At 42.4% G+C, this 22,866-nt stretch overlaps 1 protein-coding gene across 1 annotated transcript; it reads left to right on the forward strand.

Annotated features, from left to right (window-relative positions):
- Positions 1 to 1,473: 1,473 nt before the first annotated feature.
- Positions 1,474 to 20,756, forward strand: LOC134625815 (retinoic acid receptor alpha-B-like). Its single transcript, XM_063471117.1, has 9 exons — positions 1,474 to 2,577; positions 11,789 to 11,943; positions 12,444 to 12,585; positions 13,413 to 13,573; positions 13,717 to 13,893; positions 14,027 to 14,231; positions 14,332 to 14,399; positions 16,289 to 16,379; positions 17,924 to 20,756. The coding sequence occupies exons 1-9, from the start codon at positions 2,379 to 2,381 to the stop codon at positions 18,175 to 18,177; spliced, it is 1,452 nt and encodes a 483-aa protein (XP_063327187.1). The 5' UTR covers positions 1,474 to 2,378; the 3' UTR covers positions 18,178 to 20,756.
- The last annotated feature ends 2,110 nt before the right edge of the window (positions 20,757 to 22,866 follow it).

The following is a 22,866-nucleotide window of genomic DNA, read 5'->3' on the forward strand; positions in this document are numbered from 1 at the left end:
GCTCCTTTTCTGCTTTTCTGCTGACAGATACTGCAAATGCAAGTTGACAGAATAATGGATAAACAGAGGCTTAACATTAAGGTTTAATGTAAGTGTGTGCGCTCAATAAAATCCAGCATTTATGAAAGCATATTTTTTTGTCAGCTGTTTTCTATATTCGTTGATGTCACTGTCGAAGCTGTCTCATAACCCTACAAAAATGGATTATAGCTCAGAACACAGGCATCAAATATTTGAACAGTGTAAAATAAAAGTTTAGTGCACACAGACCATTTATAGTTTATGGTCCCACACTGCTCGCTTGCGTCAGTTGACCAGCAGGTTTTAGTGCCTGTTGTTCCAGACTGGACAGGCTTTCTCAGTTGTAGCTCCTAAACTCTGGAACGGCGTCCCTCAACAGATCTGGTCACCTACCTGATAACAGCACCAGAACCCCGCTGAAAACACAGCACCCCTGCTTGGCCTTTTCAGGTTAGGATTTGGTGCAAAACACAGCTATATCCAACACTTGCCCAAGTGTATCTTTGAAAAACGATGGGGTTTTTTTTTACAATGATTTTTCATTTTTACTATAATGCTTTAATGGCCTCTCAGTTACTTGCTGTGCAGCAGTTGGTCAACATTTGACTATGCTGAATACTTACAGCAGATTTTACAGTATCTTGATACTGAATCCCATTAAAATGGAGCTTACTGTAACATGATTCATTGTCCCCTCATTTGTTGAGCCTGAGTAAATACACTTTGGATGTAGAACATTAGTTTATCTGACAATTCTCTTGGAATTAAAAGTGCAATATATATTATAGCTGAAAATGTTGTGCAAGTAGAAACTTAAACTATCACAAAATGTAAAGTGCATCTCAAAACTAAGTATTGGCTCTGACACATGCCCTCCATAGAGAAATAACTAAAAAGATTCAAACTAACACTGAAACATTTACAAATAATAAAATCTAAACTGAAATGAGAAAACCATTCTGGAAACTCATTGAAACTTAAATGAATTTTTAAAAAAAAGTTAAAACTTAATTTAAAAATTAGAATATACAAAACTAGAATAACTGAGTGGTAGAAAAAAGGTCTTTCTCACACACTCATTTCTTTTAAGATAATCTAGTAAAGGGAAGTTGGGGAATGGCAGTGGGCCAAACCGCTGTAAGTGAATTGCTCAGTGATTAAAATGTACTGTTTAAATTTACTCCATTACCAAACTGTTATGGGACAGGCAAATCTCCGAAAGCCCTTATATGGGGGCAAGGGAAGCCACCATTAAAATCATTTCCTTTAACTCCATACCCTCCTCCTGGTGGAACAAAGCAGGTAAGTTTTATTTGGAGGCTCGCGCATGACAAGTAGGGGGAGCTCGTGCGCAGCTGGTGTCTCTCACCAACCAGAAAGAGAGCGAGAGCGAGAGGAGAGAGAGAGAGAGAGGGGGGGGGAGAGAGAGAGGCCGTCGGGTACAGAGTGGGGGTTACCACAGGACACTCGTGTACCGCTGCTGGACCTCAGCTACTAGCAACAAGCAGCGCTCCTGACTGACTCGGATTATCTCTCCAGCTTTCCTCACCTCTGGATATTCTGCTCTTTGCATATACAGCAGCAACTTCAAAGTCCCACACCGCTCACATTTGCAGAATTAATGTGTCGGCTCTGGGCTTTTTTTTGTTTTTTGCGTATTTTTGCTTTTAATGCGTGCACTCTGAACCGGAGCGACGCACCAACCGAACGGACCGATTTACTTTAAGGCTTTGGTTACATTCATTGACAGCGTGCGTGGATTTAAGGACAGAGTGTACTGGCTGTGACATTACGGAGCACAATGTCGGTGAAAAAGACTTCACCTGGGTGGCTTCAGGGGCAAGTTGTATGACACGATATATTTAGCCTATTAGAAAATAGGAGCTGTGGATCAGCGGACGCAGGCGGCAGCCTACACTCACTATGAAGTAAAACATGACACACGACTGTGTGACGGTGCGAGAGGCGACTGGAGCGACAGTGTTTCTCTCCCCTGGCTTTTAGTCTTTTCGTCTTTTCAGGGCTTCGAGGTAGCAGCGCGGCACTTGGGTTGTTAGCACTTGTAGCATTTGGACTGTAGCGATGTTTAATTTGTGAAGGAGACACAAAAGAATAAATGAATAACATCACAAAAGACGGCAAAGTTTGACTGTTAGCTACGTTTGTCCGAAGCCTGAAAGGTCACCGGGAATCCACCTCCTCCTCCTCCTCTGGCTCCTATCAGTCTGTTATGAAGATGTGAACTCTTCCTTCCCTCCGCTCCTCTTTCTCTCATCGCCGTCCAGGACGCTTTGATCCCCCCCCCCCTCCCTCTATTTACCACACAGAGACCACATCCCGACTCCCGCCTCTCGGAGATGTACGAAAGCGTGGATGTTGTGGGTTTAAGCCCAAGCCCCAGCAGCCCAAGCACGGGCTCTTTTCTAAGCATGGACTACTACCACAGACCCCCGGGGCTCGGGCCGGAGAAGGGACTCTTGTCCGTTGTAGGAGGACTCCAGCGCCCCTTTGGAGGGTCTCTGCTGACCGGCAGGCACTGGAGCGGATCCAGCCACTGTGAGTGAGACAAAGATTATTTGTCATGTTGGAGTTTTACACAGAGCGCTGCATCATCGGCCATAGATCTGTAGTAGTACTTAAATGAGTTAAAACAAGTACCAGGGGAGTGCAGGATAATCCAGCGCTCATGCTGGAGTATTCTTGTCAGCTGAAGGGAATGAGTACATCCGTTAGCTGAGGCCAGCTGGGACACATGCCAGCATCCTCTTCTAGCTGCCACAGTTTGTTTTTAGCCTGCTGAATGAGAAGTGAGGACACAGCTACACCATTTAGCTTTTCTTAGCTAGTGTCCTTAATTAATAACGTGCTTTAAAGTCTTTACAGCTTTTGTGAGCTTTTGGTTACAGTAGCCACCTCTGTGTCAGGAGGGTTTGGACAAAAATATAAAGACATAAACTGGTCCCAGCTGTTTCACGTTGTCATCGCGTTTCCTCTTTTTCAATTGTAATTGACACATACTGTGTGTCATCTTGGGCTTTAGCTAATTTTGATCAGTACCTTTTCACCACTTTCAGACATTTTGTAAGCCAAACTTTCAGTTATGAATTAAGAATGCGCTTAATCTACCGATTAAAATTGTGGTTTGTCGCAAGTGTCCATATTATAAACTTACAATTCTCTAAAGTGTTCATATAATCGTACATTTATTTATTTAGTTACCAATGAACTATTGGACACACTCACCTGAAACTGAAACAAACGCAGGTTGTAAATAAAACTGGGATTAATGTTTAAGGTAACAACTAAGGCCCGTAGAGATCTTTTATTTGTATTATTTGTTCATTTTGGTTATATTGTTGTTGTTTTTTTCCCCTTTTCAGCCCAGGACAAAATCTTTGTTATTGAAGTTAAAAGTCTTTAGTGATTTAAAGTCTTTCAGCCCATTGTCACAAAATTGCTACATTGATCTGACACAACAGACAAACCATGGTAACTGACATCATTACGTGACGTTGTTGCCTAATGAAAGTCTTTTTCAAGCCAGCCAGTTAACCTCGGTGTGTCTGAACTGTAAAGATATGAATGACTGATAAAGAATATTCCAGTTTATGATAATGGCTATCCTCTGAGTTTGAGTATCATGATGACGGCGTCATTCTGGTGCATAATGCCAAAACCACACATGTATGAGATGTGAGTGTGCATGATTGTCTCTGTGTGTTAGCCCTGTGACAGACCAGTGACCTGTCCAGGGTGTACCCTGCCTCTCACCCTAAGCTATCAGTGTGTGTGTGTGTGTGTGTGTGTGTATATATACACACACATACATAGTATGCATAAGAATTTGCATAAGAAGGTGCATAAATGCATAAATTTACCATCCAGACACTTTGATGCTTTGATGAGGTACGATATGTATGCAGAATATCAGTTTCAGCCATTATGTGCCCTGCTGACTGATCTCAGGGAATAAGATGTGATTTACAGTGGCCAGTATTCATCTGTTTTGTCACCTCCATTTTGCACTGGCTAAATGTTCAGTGATGTTTGATATTAATAGCGCTGCTGCTTTCACTTCCTCCCTGGTACAAAAAGGGGGACAAAAAACAAACTCACTCTGTAGAGACATCAGCTGTTGGCCGAATATTGACCGCAAATGTGGTCAGCTAATTGAAACAGATTGGCAAGTAAATAGCAACAACAACTAGAAATAAAATCTCGGTATCTACTAATGCAAATTGTTGTTTTGAAACACTGTTATTTACCCAGAATTTCACATCTGGTGCATCCCAGTTGTGGGAGGGTTGTTATAGCCTGCTAAAGGTCGGATTCACTCGGGATGGGCTGCGCATGTGTCACAGGACTAACACGAGAATATATAAATACATAACTTCATTGATATGATTCGACAGTGTTGCCCCATCCCACTGTGACATGGCTGAAGCACTAAGCCTGAGAGTCAGACTGTAACCCTGTGGTGATGCTGCAGTGATGTCACAGCTTGCACAACTGAGTAAAAGCAATAAAGAGGAAAAGTGCAAAGTGGACTCTGGTCAGCTGGTGAGAGGAGAGGGGGGGCATATAGGAACAAGAGAGGAGCGCTCGTAAATCCAGGCTGTAAGGATGGGGATGATTGCCCTGTGTGTGTGTGTGTGTGTGTGCGTGCGTGTGTGTGTGTGTGTGTGCGTGCGCGTGTGTGCGTGCGTGACTGGAATGAAGAGTGTCAAACAAGTTCAAAGGCCAAAGGCTATACACAGACCCAGGCACACATATTCAGCAACAACACAGAAGCTGTGTGTGTGTGTGTGTGTGTGTCTCTGTGTGTGTGTTTGTCTGTGTGTGTCTGTGTGTGTCCCTCTTCTTGAATGTTTGTTGGGTGTGATCCAGAGCAATGACTCACTGACAATTGGGAAGTGACCTACATCTCTCCCTCCCTTTATTCCTCCTTCTATCTAACTCTTTCTTTCCTGTGTCAGCTGCCCAGTCATCATTTCTCTGCACTGGATGACCTCTCTTTCTGTCTGTTGGAGACAGTGATACACACACACACACACACACACACACACACACACACACACACACACACACACACACACACACATTCACAGTTTGTCTGGGAATGCAAGGGTATGCTGGCCAAGTTTAACTGAAGTGTGCAAAAAAAGAGAAAAGAAAAAAAAAGAAAGAAGGTGTTTTTTGTATTCCTGTGTGTCGGTGTGTATCCTATCATACAAATGTTAAAGAGTAGTCATGGAAACCTACTTAATAATTGATTTGCTTGAGACACAGTCCTCTGCTATACAAAATCTTGGTGTACAGTTCACATCTTCATGTCCTGGTCTCATCACTGGATGCATGAGAAAGAATGAAATGTAAACCAGCCACAGGATTAATCAAACAAACACTTTGTTGTTGTTTCATATTCGCAACATGCTAATTATCGCTCATATCCACTGACTGTATATCAAAGATGGACATGGCTACTGATTTTGGACTGAAGGTCAGTGCTTTGGAGCCGGCTGTGACTACAGTCGAGGCCAAAATGTTGGTGGTAGAAACTTTGACTTGTATAGTTTCCAAATGCCTTGATTGCATTTCATGCCGAAAGATTGTTACTTGCTGAAATTTAGTCATTGCAAACTGTTGAGTAAGTTTTAAAAATGTAAACTAGATAAGCTTTCATTTATTCATTTATTTCTATTTTTTGTTTTCTGAGAAAATGTTAACTGCCAACTCAGTGGGCTAAGTTTCTGTTGTGGCGATCCACAGCTGGATCCTTGCAGAGGATCTCTTGAAGGACATAGTTGAGCTTCATCACCTTGGACTGCACCTGGAGACAGAAGTCCTTGTTCCGCTCTGGAGAACTACTGCGAGCTGTGTCACTCTAACCTGGATCTGCAGAAAGTGGAGAACTGGTTGACGTGCTGCCACAGCTCATTGGCTGCAGAGCAGAACAACGACTATCGCTCTTAGCTGCAGTGCAAGACATTGGAGCAAGAGTTCATTCACAGAGCCAGCAGAGAAGAAGCTGTTAGTGCTGTAACGCCTGAATGTAGTGCACTGTGCAAGCCTCCGTACATATTTCAGGATGTCAGTGGGACAGTTTGAGCTCTTGTTGGCAGAGTTGGAGCCACAGAGATCATGTCAGAGATCCAATTGACCAGGATATGTTCAATACCGCTGAGCGTACCGCAAGCTACAAACGCACTTGTTGCCAAATGCAGTGTTCTGATTGGTCAGTCTGTCTTTTGGTCTGTTATTTACATTAAAAAATAAATAAATAAATAAATGCAGCATAAAATCAGTTTAACAAACTATGAAATATGAATCTTATGCATAAAATTCAACCATAAGGCCTTTATAGTTCAATGTGGCAAGTGTGTGTAATACAAGCTGTCCTTGTGGTTGCGTTATGTTATTAGGTCAGAGTGAGCACATCATTGTGTAGTCACTGCTTTTTGGCAATACTGGATTTACAGGATTGTTGATAGTTATGAAATAACTTGACTTTATCATTATTACACAATGTAATAAGCCAAACACGAACATCCTCAGTACTTTCAGCTGCTGCCTTACAGCAGGTAGTTCTGCATGTTTGGTTGATGCCTTCCTGAAGCAGCCCCCGACGGGTTTGTCTCTCATTCAGGAATCAAACCAGGGAGCGTTCACTTGTTAGACAATCATGTAAGCCAGCGGTCCCCAACCTTTTTTGCACCACGGACCGGTCAGACAATGTGAGACAATATTTTCACTGGCTTTTAAGGTGTGGCGGATAAATACAACAAAATAAAATGACAGGACCGAGACAAAAACTGTTGTATTATGTAAACATAATAATAAACGCGAATTCACTGTGTAATTGTGTAACTTTATTAGCATTAACAACATTTAGAGTAACATCCTCCTCTCTGCCCCTTAACGCTCTCTGGTCGCTATAGTAACACGTAAATATTTCTTTCAATATAAGACACACAAGTTAATGCTAAAAACCCTGAAAACCATAAATTTCACCCCAAACCTCAACTCTCGCGGCTCGGTACCAAACGACTCACAGACCGGTACCGGTCCGTGGCCCCGGGGGTTTGGGACCACTGGTGTAAGCCACGTCACTGCTGATTCCAGCTGCAATGAACTTTTCAGTACAGCTCATTATCATTGTGATATGGAACAAGATGATGGGGGAATTTCATCCATATTGCTCGATTAGAGGTGAAACGAGCTAGTGGCTAACCAAGAAAATTCTTCAAAAGTAATAAAGATGGTATGAAAGTCAAGTTTAAGAACTTCCTGGTTGCCGTCTCTCTGTGTTTCTGGTCTCTAAGCTGGCAGACCACACTCTCTATTCAGCAGAGGCTTGCTGGCGCCATGCCATGACTGCCTGGGGCTCCCATTTAACAATATTTTACATCAGATTGGTTAAACGGCTCAGCCCAGCACTGGCTAACATTTCATGCTGCTGCTGCTGGTCGTGAGCTAAGCTGACCCCAGGACACAGATTGGCTGAGCACACCAGACTCTGAAGGGTTTAACCATTTGTTGACCTGAGTAAACCTCAAGGCTCAAATTAATACGGGCTTTACTAGATAGCTGCAGGTGTTAAACTAACTTTTGGATAAAGTTTTATTTCATATGTGTGCACAGTGCAGCTAGAAAAGCATTTCATTGTGTGCCTCTGTACTGCATTGGGACAGTAATGCTGACGTTCTGGTTCAGCTTGGAAAAAGTTAACCAGAGGATCCTGATAAGAAACAGAAGAGGTGATGACTAACTAAAGGGCTGATAAACCGAACAAACACAGCCCAGCTGGCCTCTCTCGTCTTATTGAGACAAAAGCTCTTATCTCATGACCATAGAGCTTGAAAAGACAATCTTTTCTCTTCCTTAAAGGTACAACTTTAGTTTGTGCCTTTTTAAAGCAAACCAAATGTATACTGATACTCCACCCAAATCTCTACAGCTGAAACCACCAATCTATTTTTGCAGCAACCGTTAAAGGAAACTAAATAATCATATTTATAGGAATCGTTTCAAAAAGTAAAAGAGAAAAAAATGTGTACTTTATAGCTTCTCAATGGAAAGATTTTTGTCTGTCTGTCATGATCACTTATGAAAGTATTTGTAATGTAGTGCCATGTGTGGTTACAGTGCCATAACCTCACTTCAGATTGTACTTGAGAGGGCCACCTGATTCTATTTTGCAGTTCATTTTAACATTTATCATTTTTCACATCGGTTGAATGGATGGATACTAAAAAGTTGAAAAGTCACAGAACAAAACAATCAAATTTGAGCAAATTCAAATATGTGCACATACACTGTATGTATATCAAAGTGCCATTTTAAGCCTTTATTCACATTTCTTATTAAATACATCATATTTAAAGTGTTTATGAAACACTGACGAAGATCACACAGGCTGAAACGTTGTAACTGAATAAAATATTATGGTAAGCAGGACTGTCTGCCGAGGTGCTACTATATATTTTCCCCTCTGCACCTGTCATTGACTCAGTTGTGCAGAGTTTCCTAAAAAGAAAAAGTGTTTATAAAATGAAACGAGGCACTTGGTGACATATTGCATGCGAGATGTCAGATCAGATTGCCGTGTGTGGCTAACGCTGGCAGCAGCAGTCTTCATGTAGGTTAAAGTCCACATGCTGGTGCAGAATGTGGTTGCTCTCTGGTCGAGTGGTTATTCTTCAGCTCTCTGTGACACGTACAGTCTGCTGTTCGTTTTCTACATCAAAGCCGTGCAGGTTTGCTGGTTAGCACAGCTTACTTTGCACCCACAGCTCTGAGGGTGATCGCAGCAGCTTTTCCACGTCTGGCCGTCCTAGTCACGCATATCCCCAAACAATGTGCCTGATAGGAAAAACTCATTTCACTCCTCTTTATAGAGTAACTTGAGAGTGTTTGATACAATCGGGTCTTTAGAAAGAGTTCTCTTGAGTTTTTGCACATGGGTGGCAAAATGACGCAGTGGTTACCTCACTGCATGAAGGTATGTGTCCAAGTTTCCTCTCAGCTTTTTTATAAGCCTCCTATAGTCACAGGCTTAAAAGGACTGGAAAAACTGTGATTAGTTGTAATTATTGGGATTATTCTTTGTAAAAATGAGCTAAAATCCTTTGCGGTCAGTAAGTGTGTGAAGACAGGAACCATAGAGGTCACCAGATGCTGAAGTTTCCCTTTTTGAGAAACTTGGCCCAACATTTACAGCAGCTGTCTCCAGTTGTTGGTTCCAAAATTCCTAAAGTTTTGATTTCAGGAAATTAAAAGTCTTTAATATGTTTAATAAGTTTATTTTTTACATTTAAATCCAAACCCCCAAAACACTGTGACATAAAAAGATCTGTTTACTTAAATCTTTGTCTTATTATTTGTTTGCTTTTTTGTAGAATTATTTCAAATGAATAACTGTAGATGTGCTCAAAATTGATCAAAACATTAGCATCTGTTCCTAAATCAAGTTGGAGACCCGTCTTTGGAGATGCCCTCTTACTCGCTTATACAGTAAAGACCTTTGCCCTCGTTTGGAGCCACAGCTCCAGCGCAGTGTGTGTGTGTGTGTGTGTGTGTGTGTTTGTACACACTGCTGCCTGTGGCTGTCATGTCCGACACACTGAAGCAGAAGTGGAAAGCAATAGGAAGAGATTAACAAACACAAAGATGAAAACGGAGAAAGAGGCACTTGGTAAGCAGAGGGGAGGGAACGCATGGCGAGGGGGGGGTCTGAGTGAGAAGTTTAAAAGAGGTCAGACGGTGCTTCAGGGAACGCATGGCTAGAGTGTCAGTGAGAAGAGAGCAAAGGCAAATAGAGGAAAGATGAAGTGAGGAGAAGATGGAGGAATGGTATGATTCGGCAGAGGAGGAGGATCTCTTCGTTTCTCTCTGTGTAAACAGAGCACAGCAGAGTAGAGGGGAGCTGAATCTCCTCCATAGAGGAATGTCTGGTATGGCTACTAAAGGGGGAGGGTGGACGTGCGTGCGTGTGTGTGTGTGTGTGTGTGTGTGTGTGTGTGTGTGTGTGTGTGTGTGTGTGTGTGTGTGTGTGTGAGAGAGAGAGAGAGAGAATGTGTTAGGTCAGAGGAGGCAAAGTGGGAGAGGGAGTAGGGTTTGTTAATCTAAAGGGCCGAGACCTCCAAAGTAAATCACCGTTGAAGTTTACCTTTGAACAAAACAAGGCGTCAGCTTTGACAGAGACTCGGGAGCAGAGCAGCACTTAGTGCTAACACACAGCAACTCTGATCAGCAGGCTGATGTGATCCAGCTTTGTCGGGCCAAGTGTGTCCGGTGCTGGATGGTTTGATGGTTGAGCTGATTACTGTGAGTTTGCTCGGCTAACATCATCTCAGAAGCTCCCTTAAATATAAATTATAATAAATATCCATATTAGTTTGTTTTGGGGGGGGGTTTCTGTTATTTGTTTGCCCACACCAACCAGATACCCATGGCCTTTCACTATCTCACATTTAGAGGTGAGGATTGTACCTCAAAATTTTATCGTGATGTTTTCAGAACGTTTTCTGTAATACCGATGCTGATATAGAAAAAAGAAAAACCACTGAACACATTTTCTTGGTGATTGCAGCAGCTGCTGTTGTGGCAGCAACAACAGCATTACAGTGCAAGACTACAGTGATAGCCAATAACTGAGGGAACTTATCCTTGTAACTGTTCAGGGCATGCACAATGTTGTCGCATTGCAATAAAATATTATTTCGTACCTTTAAGCCCTCTTTTAACACTACATCAGTAATTTCCATCCACAGGTAGAGTATAACTAGCAAGTACTCCAGTGATATCTCCTCCTCACTTGCTTTCATAGCCTGATTGTACTTGACGATGTATTTTTGAGTGTCCAAAAAGGAACCAGGTGAGGGATGAGTTACTATCATAGTATATATATAGTGAGTAGTTTTTAGCCATGAGCTCTGGGGAATCCCCGAAAGAACGAGAAGTTTCCTTCAAAGGGTGGCTGTGCTCTCCCTTAGAGATAGCGTGAGGAGCTCGGTCATTCGAGAAGAAGCTGGTTGAGTTGAATTAGGTGTCTGACTGGGATGCCTTTTGGACACCTTGTAGGAGAGGTGTTCCGAGCAAAACCCACTGGGAAGAGGTCCCGGATCAGACCCAGGACCCACTGGAGTTGGCCGGTTTGGGAACAACTCAGTGTGCCCCCAGCCCTGGATGAGTTGGAAGAGGTGACAAAGGAGAGGGAAGTTTGGGCTGCTCAGCTGAGACTGGTACCCCTGTGATCTGAACCCAGACAAGGAACATTGATGGATGAAAAACTGATGGATGATGGACGGGGTGGCTGTAGCTCAGGAGGTAGAGCAGGTCATCTGCAGATCAGAAGGTGGTTTGATTCCTGGCTCCCTCAGTCTCCATGCCAAATATCCTTGAGCAAGATACTAACCCCCACGTGCTCTCTGATGTATGCATCAGAGTATGAATGCGTATGAATGTGTATGTTAGCTAAAGCACTGACAAAGCATAGAGTGCTTGTGTGTATGGGTGAATGAGGCGTGTTGTATACAGCGCTTTGAGTACTCCAGGAGAGTAGAAAAGTGCTATATAAGAATAAGAATCAGTCCAAAAAAGGCCACATCGGCACTAATAAATATGTGTGTCATAAACGACTCCACTCAGTCACTTGAAGGTTAAAGAAAAGTCTCCTTTCAAACAGGCAGAGCTCCAGGATGACATAAATGAGGATTATTTGCTCTTTGTAAATTGTAGCCTGATTGCATGTAAATCTCTCTTGCAGCCATAGAGACCGAGAGCACGAGCTCAGGGGAGGACCTGCTTGTCCCCAGTCCTCCCTCACCTCCTCCACCACCTCGTATCTACAAACCCTGCTTTGTCTGCCAGGACAAATCATCAGGATACCATTATGGAGTCAGCGCCTGCGAAGGCTGCAAGGTAGGCAGCGAAACATAAGCACTTGAGTTTGGAAAACATGCACACTAAGCCACAATGCTCCTCCTGGACCATAAAACTTCAGCTACAGTTTGAAAGCCGACTTGAAATGGCAGCATATAGAGCAAGAGACCTCAGAGTATTTGCAGAAAGTGTCAGCAAAGAGGTCACGACCTCTATGCCACCCGAGGATCTCTAAGCCTCTTGGCTTCATCTAATCCTGTAGAGACACACAAAGGATCTGTCTGTGCAATTAGTGTCTGCTTTGATATTGCTGTGTGTGTGTGTGTGTGTGTGTGTGTGTGTGTGCTTTGATGTGCTTGTGGTCAGACTCATGTTCTGTTAGACCTCCGCCCAGCAGCCCATCAGCTGAATGAGTCACTTCAGGATTACACTTGTTACAGTTGAAATAATTCTGCAGTTTTCATTCCAGTTCCAGCTCCTGCACACGCTCACAGCGCTCTCTGTTACCCTGTTTCTGAACGTCTGTTTCTCTCTGTCAGGGTTTCTTTCGGAGGAGCATTCAGAAGAACATGGTGTACACGTGCCACCGGGACAAAGTCTGTGTCATCAACAAAGTGACGAGGAACCGGTGTCAGTCATGTCGACTGCAGAAGTGCCTGGATGTGGGCATGTCTAAAGAGCGTGAGTACGGACGCAGGTTGATTTTTGTGGGTGTGTGGAAGAAAGGGAGCTTCTTAAGCAGGCAAATGCTTTAAGTTGCTTAGAGGTCTTGCAGTTTCACTCTTTGGGGGGGCTGTGGCTCAGGAGGTAGAGTTGGTCAGCTACTAATCAGAAGGTCGGTGCTTCAATCCCTGCATGTCAGACTTATGTGAATGTTAGATAGGAAGCACTTACACAGGGTACAGGGGAGGTTGTGTTTATGGGGAAAGACTTTTCCTGACTTCTGGACCTCAGTGCTGTATTCTAACCTTGTTGTTTGTCTCCCTCTGGTGGTCGTTCCTAGTTAACACATGGCCCTGAAAGCTTTAGTGCTCCTGCATGTCTATGCTGGCTGCTTTTTCACATCCTTTCATAATGCACAGCGTGTGAACCAAGAATCAAGTCAGTATGAATGTAGTAGATGTGATTATACTCATTTATTTCATGAAGAGGAAAACTTTCCCTTACCCTGGTCTGGAACAGATGCTGTTTGGCAGATTTTGCTTCCTGTTAAAAAAGAGAGTGGTGTTAACTGTAAGCAGCATTTTGAGACATGAACCCCCGTTTAGTGTTAAGTCATTCTGCAAATAAAAAGAAACTGAATACTTTAGGACTTTTAGGGCTAATTTGTGAAACAGTCTCCAGGCTAGTTGTTTTCAGTCCATGTGCTACGTGAAGTGGCTGCAGGCCTCAGTCTTATATTAAACGGGGAAGTATTTCAGATGTCCGAGGTCTTACGATGGATCGCAGATTCTTCATGGGGCTGAATGGTCTCAGCTAAATCCTCTCATCTTCATTTCCATTCCAAGTGGTGCGAAATGACCGAACAAAGAAGAAGAAGGAAGAGAAGAAGCAGCCAGACACAGAGATCTACGTCCTGTCAGCAGACACGGAGCAGATGATCGAACGAGTTCGCCGGGCCCATCAGGATACATTCCCCTCCCTCTGTCAACTGGGAAAATACACCACGGTACTCACACACACACACACACACACACACACACACACACACAGACGAGCGCATGTGAGTTGAAAAACTGAAAGTCCTTATAAAAAATAAAAAGAGAATTGATTTTTATTGAATCGGCCTTTGGTTTCTCTTCTATCCTGCAGAGCAACAGCTCGGAGCATCGCGTGGCTCTGGATGTGAGTCTCTGGGACAAGTTCAGCGAACTGTCTACCAAATGCATTATTAAGACAGTGGAGTTTGCTAAGCAGCTCCCAGGCTTCACCACCCTAACCATCGCTGATCAGATCACGCTGCTCAAATCCGCATGCCTCGACATACTGGTGAGGATTTCCTGCAAGCTGCAATAAACAATTTCTCACAAACAGACCTCACGGATGGAAACTGAACGCCTCTGACATGTCGGTCTCCGTTATAACAAAGAGTTACTAAACAGATAATGAATCCTTTGCCTAGATTCTGAGGATCTGCACCCGCTACACTCCAGACCAGGACACCATGACCTTCTCCGACGGCCTCACCCTCAATCGTACTCAGATGCACAACGCCGGGTTCGGACCTCTCACAGACCTGGTGTTCGCCTTTGCCAACCAGCTGCTTCCGCTGGAAATGGACGATGCAGAAACGGGGTTACTCAGTGCCATCTGCCTGCTCTGTGGAGGTACTGCACTGTGTGTCGCAGCAGTATGAGTGAAAGGAAAGACAAAGGAGACATACTGACACTGAAGCGTTGCTTTGTGTTTGTTATTTGTTTTTCACAGATCGTCAGGATCTGGAGGAATCAGAGAAGGTGGATATTCTTCAGGAGCCGATGCTCGAAGCTCTGAAGGTTAGACATTAAGTTATTACTCGACTTCCATTCTTGAGCATAAACTTTGCCGTACAAAACTAACGTGTGCAGTTGAACAGATGTGCGTATCTGTGTCTCTGTGCTCTGAGGACAGTGTGTCTTTACTGAAGGCACAAAGTTTTAAAAGGAGTTATCTTAATAAAGTGACATTTGGCGCTCATGTTCATGTTAATCAGGACACACGCCACTTCACGCGGCGGTGTGACTCACTGATGCGCACTGATGGAGGAGGGAGAGAGTGTGTTCAGCTGACAGGATAGAGATTAGTAGCTGCCCACTTTAATGACATCAAACATCAGGTGGCTTCCTCCTGCTTGTGTTGGAACGTGTGTTGAACTAGTTTCAGTGGAGAACAATGATTGGTCATTAAGAGCAACAGAGGAATCTTGGATTTTACTTGTTGTAGTCAAGTAATCAGTTACTTCAATGCTACTGTATAACCCTAAATAACATTCTTTCCATTTATTTAAATACTTATTCCATCTATGGATGAATATTTTACTCCATGAAGACTTGGTGCTTCTTTCTTGGTTTGTCTGTAGTGTAAACTGCTCTTTGCATTTCTTTGGTTAAAGCTGTTTATTTGTGTTTGGAGAGTTTTAAGCGTACATCAGTGTTGATTAGAAAACAGTTGATGGTTAACTGCTGATGCACATTCTTAAACACTAATCTCAGGAGTGCTCTGACCGGCATCATTCAAGCAGCTCCTGTTTGAATATCAAAGAAAATGTTGAGATGCTGCTTATATTCAGTTCACTTCATTTCAATTCAGTTCAGCTGTGTTTCTATTGCACCGAATGACCACAACAGTTACCAGTGAAAGTAAAGACGCTACATTAACCCCACCAATCAGAGACCGGGCCTATCTTGATGTGCACATTGGTTTGCCGTCCTGGGTAATGGGGCATTACGGTTAATCGGTTGTATGTAAATACTTCAGTGTGTTACAGCGTGTATGAGTTTCATTCAATTGTTCCTACTAAACGTGGTGATATAGCCTCAAAATGATGTCTCAGTATTTGAAGAATATATCGACAACAAAAAATACTGAAAAACATTTTCTTGATACTTGGAGTCTGCAGGCATCAGCTAAATGAAGGGCTTTTTCCAGTCAGTCACTCACTGTCATTGATGATGTGCCGGCAGCAGCAGCATTATAGTAGAATTGTAGTGACACATAAGTAAGCACAAATAGAGCTAAAATATGTTTTCCATGGAAAGTCACTAAAAACGTGTACAGTGGTCCCTCGCTACAACGCGGTTCACCTTTTGCGGCCTCGCTGTTTCGCTGATTTTTTTTGTGACATTTTTCTTTTTTTCTTTTTTTTTTTGTAACAGCACATAGTGTTCTGCGTCCTGATTGGCTGTAGACCATTGTCAATCAATCTCGTGCCGTGTCTCCTGTCCAGTACAGAATGCGTTCAGCTTGTCAAATGTACATAAATCTTTGATTGCTATCAGTGTGACTCTGAAGTGCTGTACCGTATGTTTGTAAGTTTTCTCCCCCCCCAAAAAACAGCAATGTCAACTAAACATTTTGCACCTGCGGGTTTAGTTTCATTCTATAATACAGGGCTTATTTTTCTATGAAGGTTTGAGTGTTTAAACAAGAGAGAAAAGTGTGAAAGTGTGAGGAGTTTTACAGCCTTAAAACATCTATAATAATTGTAAGAAATAAAGCTGACTACATCACTGATTTCACCTATTGCGGGTTATTTTTAGAACGTAACTCCCGCGATAAACGAGGGACCACTGTACATGGGTATTATCGTGGATGATAACACCTCTTCCTAAAAACACGCGAGCTTTCAGTAACTGTTATGAAAAACGGCGCCATAAAAGAATATGTTCATCACCTGTGTCTGTAGCTCTATGTGAGGAGGAGGCGGCCTGACAAACCCTGCATGTTCCCCAAGATACTGATGAAGATTACTGACCTCAGGAGCATCAGTGTTAAAGGTAACACATTCACACACACATATTAACTGGCAAATACTAACCACTTGTGTTTGAAACAAACATTGTTAGAGCTACAGCTGGACTCACGATCTTTCTTATCTAAAATGTAATGGTGGTTTCTCAGCAGTGCACCATCCTTCATTAATATCTAAATTAGGGATGCAACGATACCAATTTTTTCAAACCGATCCGATACCGATACTTGGATCTGAGTACTTGCCGATACCGAGTACAAAAACCGATACTTCTACCACACACAAGTTAAACTTAACCAGTAGTAAAGAAACGACCCCAGACAACTCTTTAACCCAAACGAAACGTTTACTGAACGTAAGGGCAGAGACAAATACTGTACAACACATCCCTTTTTTAAACTCAAATGATATTACAATTCCTTAACCAAATGAAATACGCTGTATAAATGAAATAATTCCCTTTCAAATTATATTAAACAACCCAACTTATGTTATCACCTTTTGGTAAGTGACTCACTAATATACACTCCAAAACACGTTATATAAATCCACTAAACACACAATATTCACACATGGGCTCCACACACTCACACTTGTTGCAGGCCTGTTTGCTGCTCATGCCGGACGATGGAGAAAAATCATCTTCTCCCCAGTAAGAGCACAAAAGTCTGACTTACAGTTCCGTTGCCCGGTAGGTCGCCGTTCACCAGTCCCACACTAAATCCACTCCCTGCGGACCCGATGCTGTCTCTGCTACAGCACATTAGCCAGTCACTGTCCAGCTCTCCGACAGTCCATAGCGGCTGCCTCCTTGGCGAAGCCAAGCAGTCCGGGCTAGCCTTTAGCCTCGGCGGTCGTAGCTGGAAACACAGTTTTCCACGGTGGTGCGACCATTGAAACAAAAAGTCACTTCACCCACACTCTGTTGTGAAGCTCTCACACGGTCAGCTTTCTAGTCACACACTCTTTTGTGCTGGTTAACCTCAGTAAAACTAGCCGAGTCTCTCACTTTGGTTCAGCTAACCTCGTGCATCTCTCCATGCCGTTCTCTTCTCCTCCTCCATTGCAACAGATACACAGGTCCCGTTTTATGCTACCTTCACGGGCCTCCAGAAAATGAGAACTCTGAAAAATATTTTAACTCCCTTCAGAGTTACATACCATAAAATAATACTTTTATGATTAACATAACAGTTTGATTGCTCTAATTACCTGTATTTAACTTGTGACATATTACAGGGCAAATTACATTTAGGGTAGAGTTACATCACATAACATCAACTGTGAACACCTTATGTTACCGTGGCGTTTAAGTCCATGGGAATTATGAGTATTCCCATCCGGGCTACATTAGTATCGGTTCATGGTATCGGTTAACTTTTACGAGTACGAGTACACACACATTTTACAGTATCGGCCCCGATACCCGATACCAGTATCGGTATCGGTGCATCCCTAATCTAAATTAAAAGTAAATGAATTTTAAAGTTTAAGAATTCATTCCTCCTGTGATGTTTTATTCCACCAAAGCCGTTATGCTGACCTTCTCTCTGAAACGTTTTCTCTTAGGAGCAGAGCGAGTGATCACACTGAAAATGGAGATCCCTGGCTCCATGCCTCCTCTCATCCAGGAGATGCTGGAGAACTCTGAGGGACTGGAGGGGCACGGAGCAGGGGGAGGAAAAGGAAGAGGAGGAGCCAGGAGGGAGGTGGAAGAAGAACCGGGAAGCTGCCGTTCAAGTCCGATGCACAAACCGGTCCATTTTCCCAGCCCGAGCCCCGTTCCCCGCTCCCCCTCCTCTCCTTCCCCTCCCTCCACCTGAGGCTCCACAGTCTGCAAACAGCAATAGAGGAACTTGAGCAGAGCATCTTGCTCTGAGAGGGAATGTTTGAACCCATGAACTTTCTGAGTTGTTGGTGACCTGCTTGTCCATGCTGTGTGGACTGCTTGTGTTGACAAATCATGGTTCTTGATGTTAAATGCAAAAAGTCAACACATTTCTTTTTAATGATGTATAAAAAGCTGATGACGTGGACAGACCGAACAGAACTCCTCGTGAATCAGATTTCCTTCAGTGCAAAAAGTCACGTGCTGTATAGTCGGGAGAATTATTGTGTGTAATATAGTGTATATAACAAAGGCTGTGAAAAAAGAAGAAGCTGAGACGGAGACAGGCTGATACAAGAGGTTATTTTCCTAACTGTACATATGTAAATACTGTATTTTTCCCAGCGCAGCTAACCAGCCTTCACCTCACCAACACAAATACACTTCACCTCCTCTCTTCTTACCGCTCACAAGGATAAATAAAAATCTTGGAGACTTTGTAGATCATCATCATCAACTTTGGATTATTTTCAGATTCAAGTCCAGCAACTTAAAGTAGCTTCAACAGACTGTGAAACACATGAAATTAGTTTTATATAATAATAACCTGTCTTCCCTGTTGGTGGACATTATCAACCAAAGCAGAGTTGATAGACGTGTCATCAGTAACATCAGTAACATCTATATGTTCAAGCTGTGTTTTGAGGCTGCAGTGGTGCCCTTAAAGCATTGTTACAACTGAATTCATTTTCAGTGGTCACCGTATGTACAGAATCACCAGTCAGGTTAACTGTTTAAGAGGGTTACCATCTTTATGACAAAATAAAGCTTTAATTTAATTTAGTTTTTCCCCTGGGACGTTCTGCTTCTAACACCATGTTTGCCACTGCAGAATTCCCCCTATCTGCAGCTGGAGTCTGTGGCAGCACGTGGAAATATGGTATACAAAAAGCTGCCAAACAAATGTTCCATGTATGTAGGGAGGCCACTGGCCACTCTGTAAAATTTGCTGACTCCCCCCAGTGGCCCCTCCCCCAGCAAGACTGTGTTATGTTGGTAATAATTCTAAAAAATGTGAGCACGAGAGAGGAAGACACCCTACAGTGGGTTTAAACATTAACTCAGGCGCTCCTGGTTTGTATGCCAAATTTTGTTCATGGACTTTCTGGAACTTATCAAAAGAAAATAATATCATTTGTCCTCTAGAGGGCACTGCAGTAGAAACATGTTTTTGCCTATCAGTGCCCGGCTCCCTCACTGCTTTCTGCTCAGTTGTGTTTTTTATTGTGTGCACCTCTTGATGTCACCGTCTGTTTACACAGTATTCACTACAACTTCCCTACTGTCAGGCACAATTCATCTCTATTTCAGTGTTGTCCCCTTTACTGTGTGGTGAGGTAACACTGGAAAGTCTCCCATACAGAGCGTTCAAATAAAGAAGCATCACTCTCTTATAAATTGTAAAAATATGTGTTTTTGTCTTTGGTGCTATTCACAGTGATTTTATAAACAGGAAAATCCATGTTTAAATATGTATGATTAACGTTGTATTGCCCAACAGTATGTTTAAGCTGATACCAGTACAGGACTTTGACAGAGTCCAGCAGCGGTACTGGACAGTGTGCATGTCTGAAAGGTCACCATTATAATCATAATCACAACACACATCCATGTGTACATCACAAAGATGGCTACATCTGATAGCATGCTCAGTGAATACCTTAATCTGCAGAAACGCAGGAAGAAGAACCATCATGGAAAGACAGGCCCCTGCATGGTTTGTACCACTGGCAGATAAGAGAAAGTAGCTGACATCTAGAAAATCTACCAGTGCCTGGACAAAGCTGGACTGAAAAACGCCAAAAACGCACTAATCATGGCAGCACAGGAACAAACTCGATACAAACTGACCCCAGGTGCAGGCTAGCACCTGGGGTCTTCCTGAGACAATGCAGCACATGAAAGCAGGGTGCAAAATGCTAGCAGACAGGGCGTAGATGGAACGCTATAACCAAGTGGAATGTCTGTGCTTAGTTTGGCCTGAAAGTCCTCAGGTCAAAATGGGAGCTACCCCCTAGGATGGTCAAGAATGATGAAGCTAAGATCCTGTGGGACTTAGAGATACGAACAGGCAAACTGGTGATGGCTAACCAACCTGACATAGTAGTGATGGACAAGCAGAGGAAGCTGTATTAGATGTAGCTATACCAAGTGATAGCAGCATCAGGAAGAAGGAACATGAAGCTGAAGAAATACCAAGGGCTGAAAGAGGAGCTCAAGAAGATGTGAAGGCAACAGTGGTCCCAGTGCAATTGGAGCACTCAGGGCAGTGACTCCAAACTGGGCGAGTGGCTCCAGCAGATTGCAGGAACAACATCCGAGATCTCTGTCCAGAAGAGCACAGTCCTAGGAACAGCCAAGATACCGTGCAGGACCCTCAAGCTCCCAGGCCTCTGGTAGCTTGCAGGATAAAGACTGCCCACAACTTGAGTGGGGAATTTTTTCGACTAAATAACATCACTGCTTCTTTAAAAAAATAAATAAATAAATGAATAAATCTCAACATAATAAATAATTTATAAGCAACATCAGTCGTGTCGTGTTCATGTCTGAACTTTGTCTGAGGCACAATTGAAAAACTTATATTGGTATTAAGAAATGTTTTAGAAAAAGAGGATATATATCTGTCAGGATAAAATTCAGAGGTTTTTTAAAATTTAAAAAACAGACATCAGTCAATTTTAACAGAAGGGGGCAGCATTTCATCAGAGCACCTATCTAAACGTTTTCAGGTTTTCTGACTTTTAATGTTTCTTTTTAGCACCATTATATAGCCAGTATAAATAAAAATGTCAATTTAAGTCAGTTTTATTTATATAGCACAATATAATAATAGGAGATGACCAAAAGTGCTTCCAAAGTAAACACATTTACATTGCAGGTCTTCAAAAACCCAATTTCAGACCACAACACTCACATGAGAACCGGTTCTCTACAAGAACTAGTTCTCAGTTCTCATCTCTACTAGTAAGAAATTAATAAGAAAAATGTTCACAGTAGATGTAACAAAAACAATAAGCCTCAGATGTGAATAAAAGCAAGTGAAAACAGGTAACAGGTCTTTATAAAGCTATTTCTGAGTTGTTTGACAAGTTTTTATTGTGGTATTGCAGTCAATTCTAGACCCTGGGGGCAAGAACAGCAAAGGACAAGGTGCCTTTAGCTTTTAGGTGAGAATGGGAAACTGTTAGAAGATGCTACGAGGATGGTCTGAGTTACCTGAGGCAAAAATCTGTAGTTAAAAAATTGTGATAAATTGTATAGCTGAACCATAGAGGGGGTCTATAAACAAATTATATATATATATATATATATAAATTAATTATAACAAATTTTGAATTCAATCGAAATTTCACAGGTAGCCAGTGCAATTGAGCTAAAATGGGAGTGGTGTGTTTTTCCTTGTACCAAGCAGCGCAGTTTCGAACCATCTTCATTCAAAAAAGAGCGAAACTGGGCAATCCTGAGTTATAGTAGAGGTAACAAAGGTATGGATCCTTTTTCTAATGCTTTTAGTGCTAAAGTTAACTTGAATTTAGTGATGGTTTCTGATTGGGGGCAGCAACCCTCCACAAAACTTCTGGTTTAATTGTTAAAAAGCAAGTAACTCTCCAAAAAAACGCCAACATTTTTTTTGTTTTGCTGTCTGGGTGATTAGCATTGTTGTCTCACAGCAAGAAGGATATAAACCGTACTGCCATCTAAGGTCTTTCTGGGTGCTTCAGTTTCCTCCCACTGTCCACAAGTATGCATGTTAGATCAACTGGTGGTTGTCTGCCCTGTGTGTAAGATCAGTGCTTTGTTCAATGAGGTACTCTGCCTGTTGCAGAGTCATTTATGCTTAGAGTTTTATAATCGATTGCATAATGATAGAGGTCTGATCCTTAGCAGTCTGCAAAGACTCTGTGTGCCTCCCAGAGCACTCTGGCATGCACACACATCCTAAGGTCATGAGAGGTCGTACCTTCTGTGTCTAAAATCTGTCTGATTGCTGGATGCCCCATGGGAAGTTTTCATTTGTCTTCTACACACATAATATATTATCATTATAACCCACATAAACACAGAATTTTTGGAGAAGTGTGTATTTCACAATGTAATGCTTTTAGGCTTTGGGTATGTCTTTCAATATTAAAGTGGTCGTGCCCACAGTGATATTTTTTCACACGGGCCCAAACTCCTGTCAGCACGCCTGAAACAGAATAATAGTGAACAACATGTATCAGGTAAAGAAGAGGACCTAAAATAGTTCCCTGTAGAATGCCGCTTTAGTGGAAGCTGGAGCTGGAGAACAGTTATCTGGTTGGTGAGAGTGGGTTCTAACTTTCTAATATGAGAGAAAATTGTGGAAAATTTGACTGCAAACCAACTTTGTGCTCCAGACAGGACGTGTTCTGTTGGTTAAATAAAGGTTAAACTGAATATTCAGAATACTTTATTAATCCCTAAGGAAATTATGTGGTTACAGTTGCTCCAAGACATTAATAGTAACAGACTGAACTAAATTAAATAATACAATATACTACAAAGTTCAGAGAAAACAAAAGATATAGCTCTAATATATACAAATAGCTCAATTATACTGAAATACTATATTTTGGGGGAAAAACATTGTGCTGTTGTA

This window comes from Pelmatolapia mariae, linkage group LG4, assembly GCF_036321145.2.
Source record: "Pelmatolapia mariae isolate MD_Pm_ZW linkage group LG4, Pm_UMD_F_2, whole genome shotgun sequence".
NCBI lineage: Eukaryota > Metazoa > Chordata > Actinopteri > Cichliformes > Cichlidae > Pelmatolapia > Pelmatolapia mariae.

Excerpts from the sequence above, each read along its gene's own strand:
- LOC134625815 (XM_063471117.1), top strand. The coding sequence starts at position 2,379 with ATGTACGAAAGCGTGGATGTTGTGGGTTTAAGCCCAAGCCCCAGCAGC. Across the intron at positions 12,586-13,412 it reads TGTGGGCATGTCTAAAGAGC|TGGTGCGAAATGACCGAACA; the intron begins GTGAGTACGGAC and ends TTCCATTCCAAG. Across the intron at positions 14,400-16,288 it reads CGATGCTCGAAGCTCTGAAG|CTCTATGTGAGGAGGAGGCG; the intron begins GTTAGACATTAA and ends CTGTGTCTGTAG.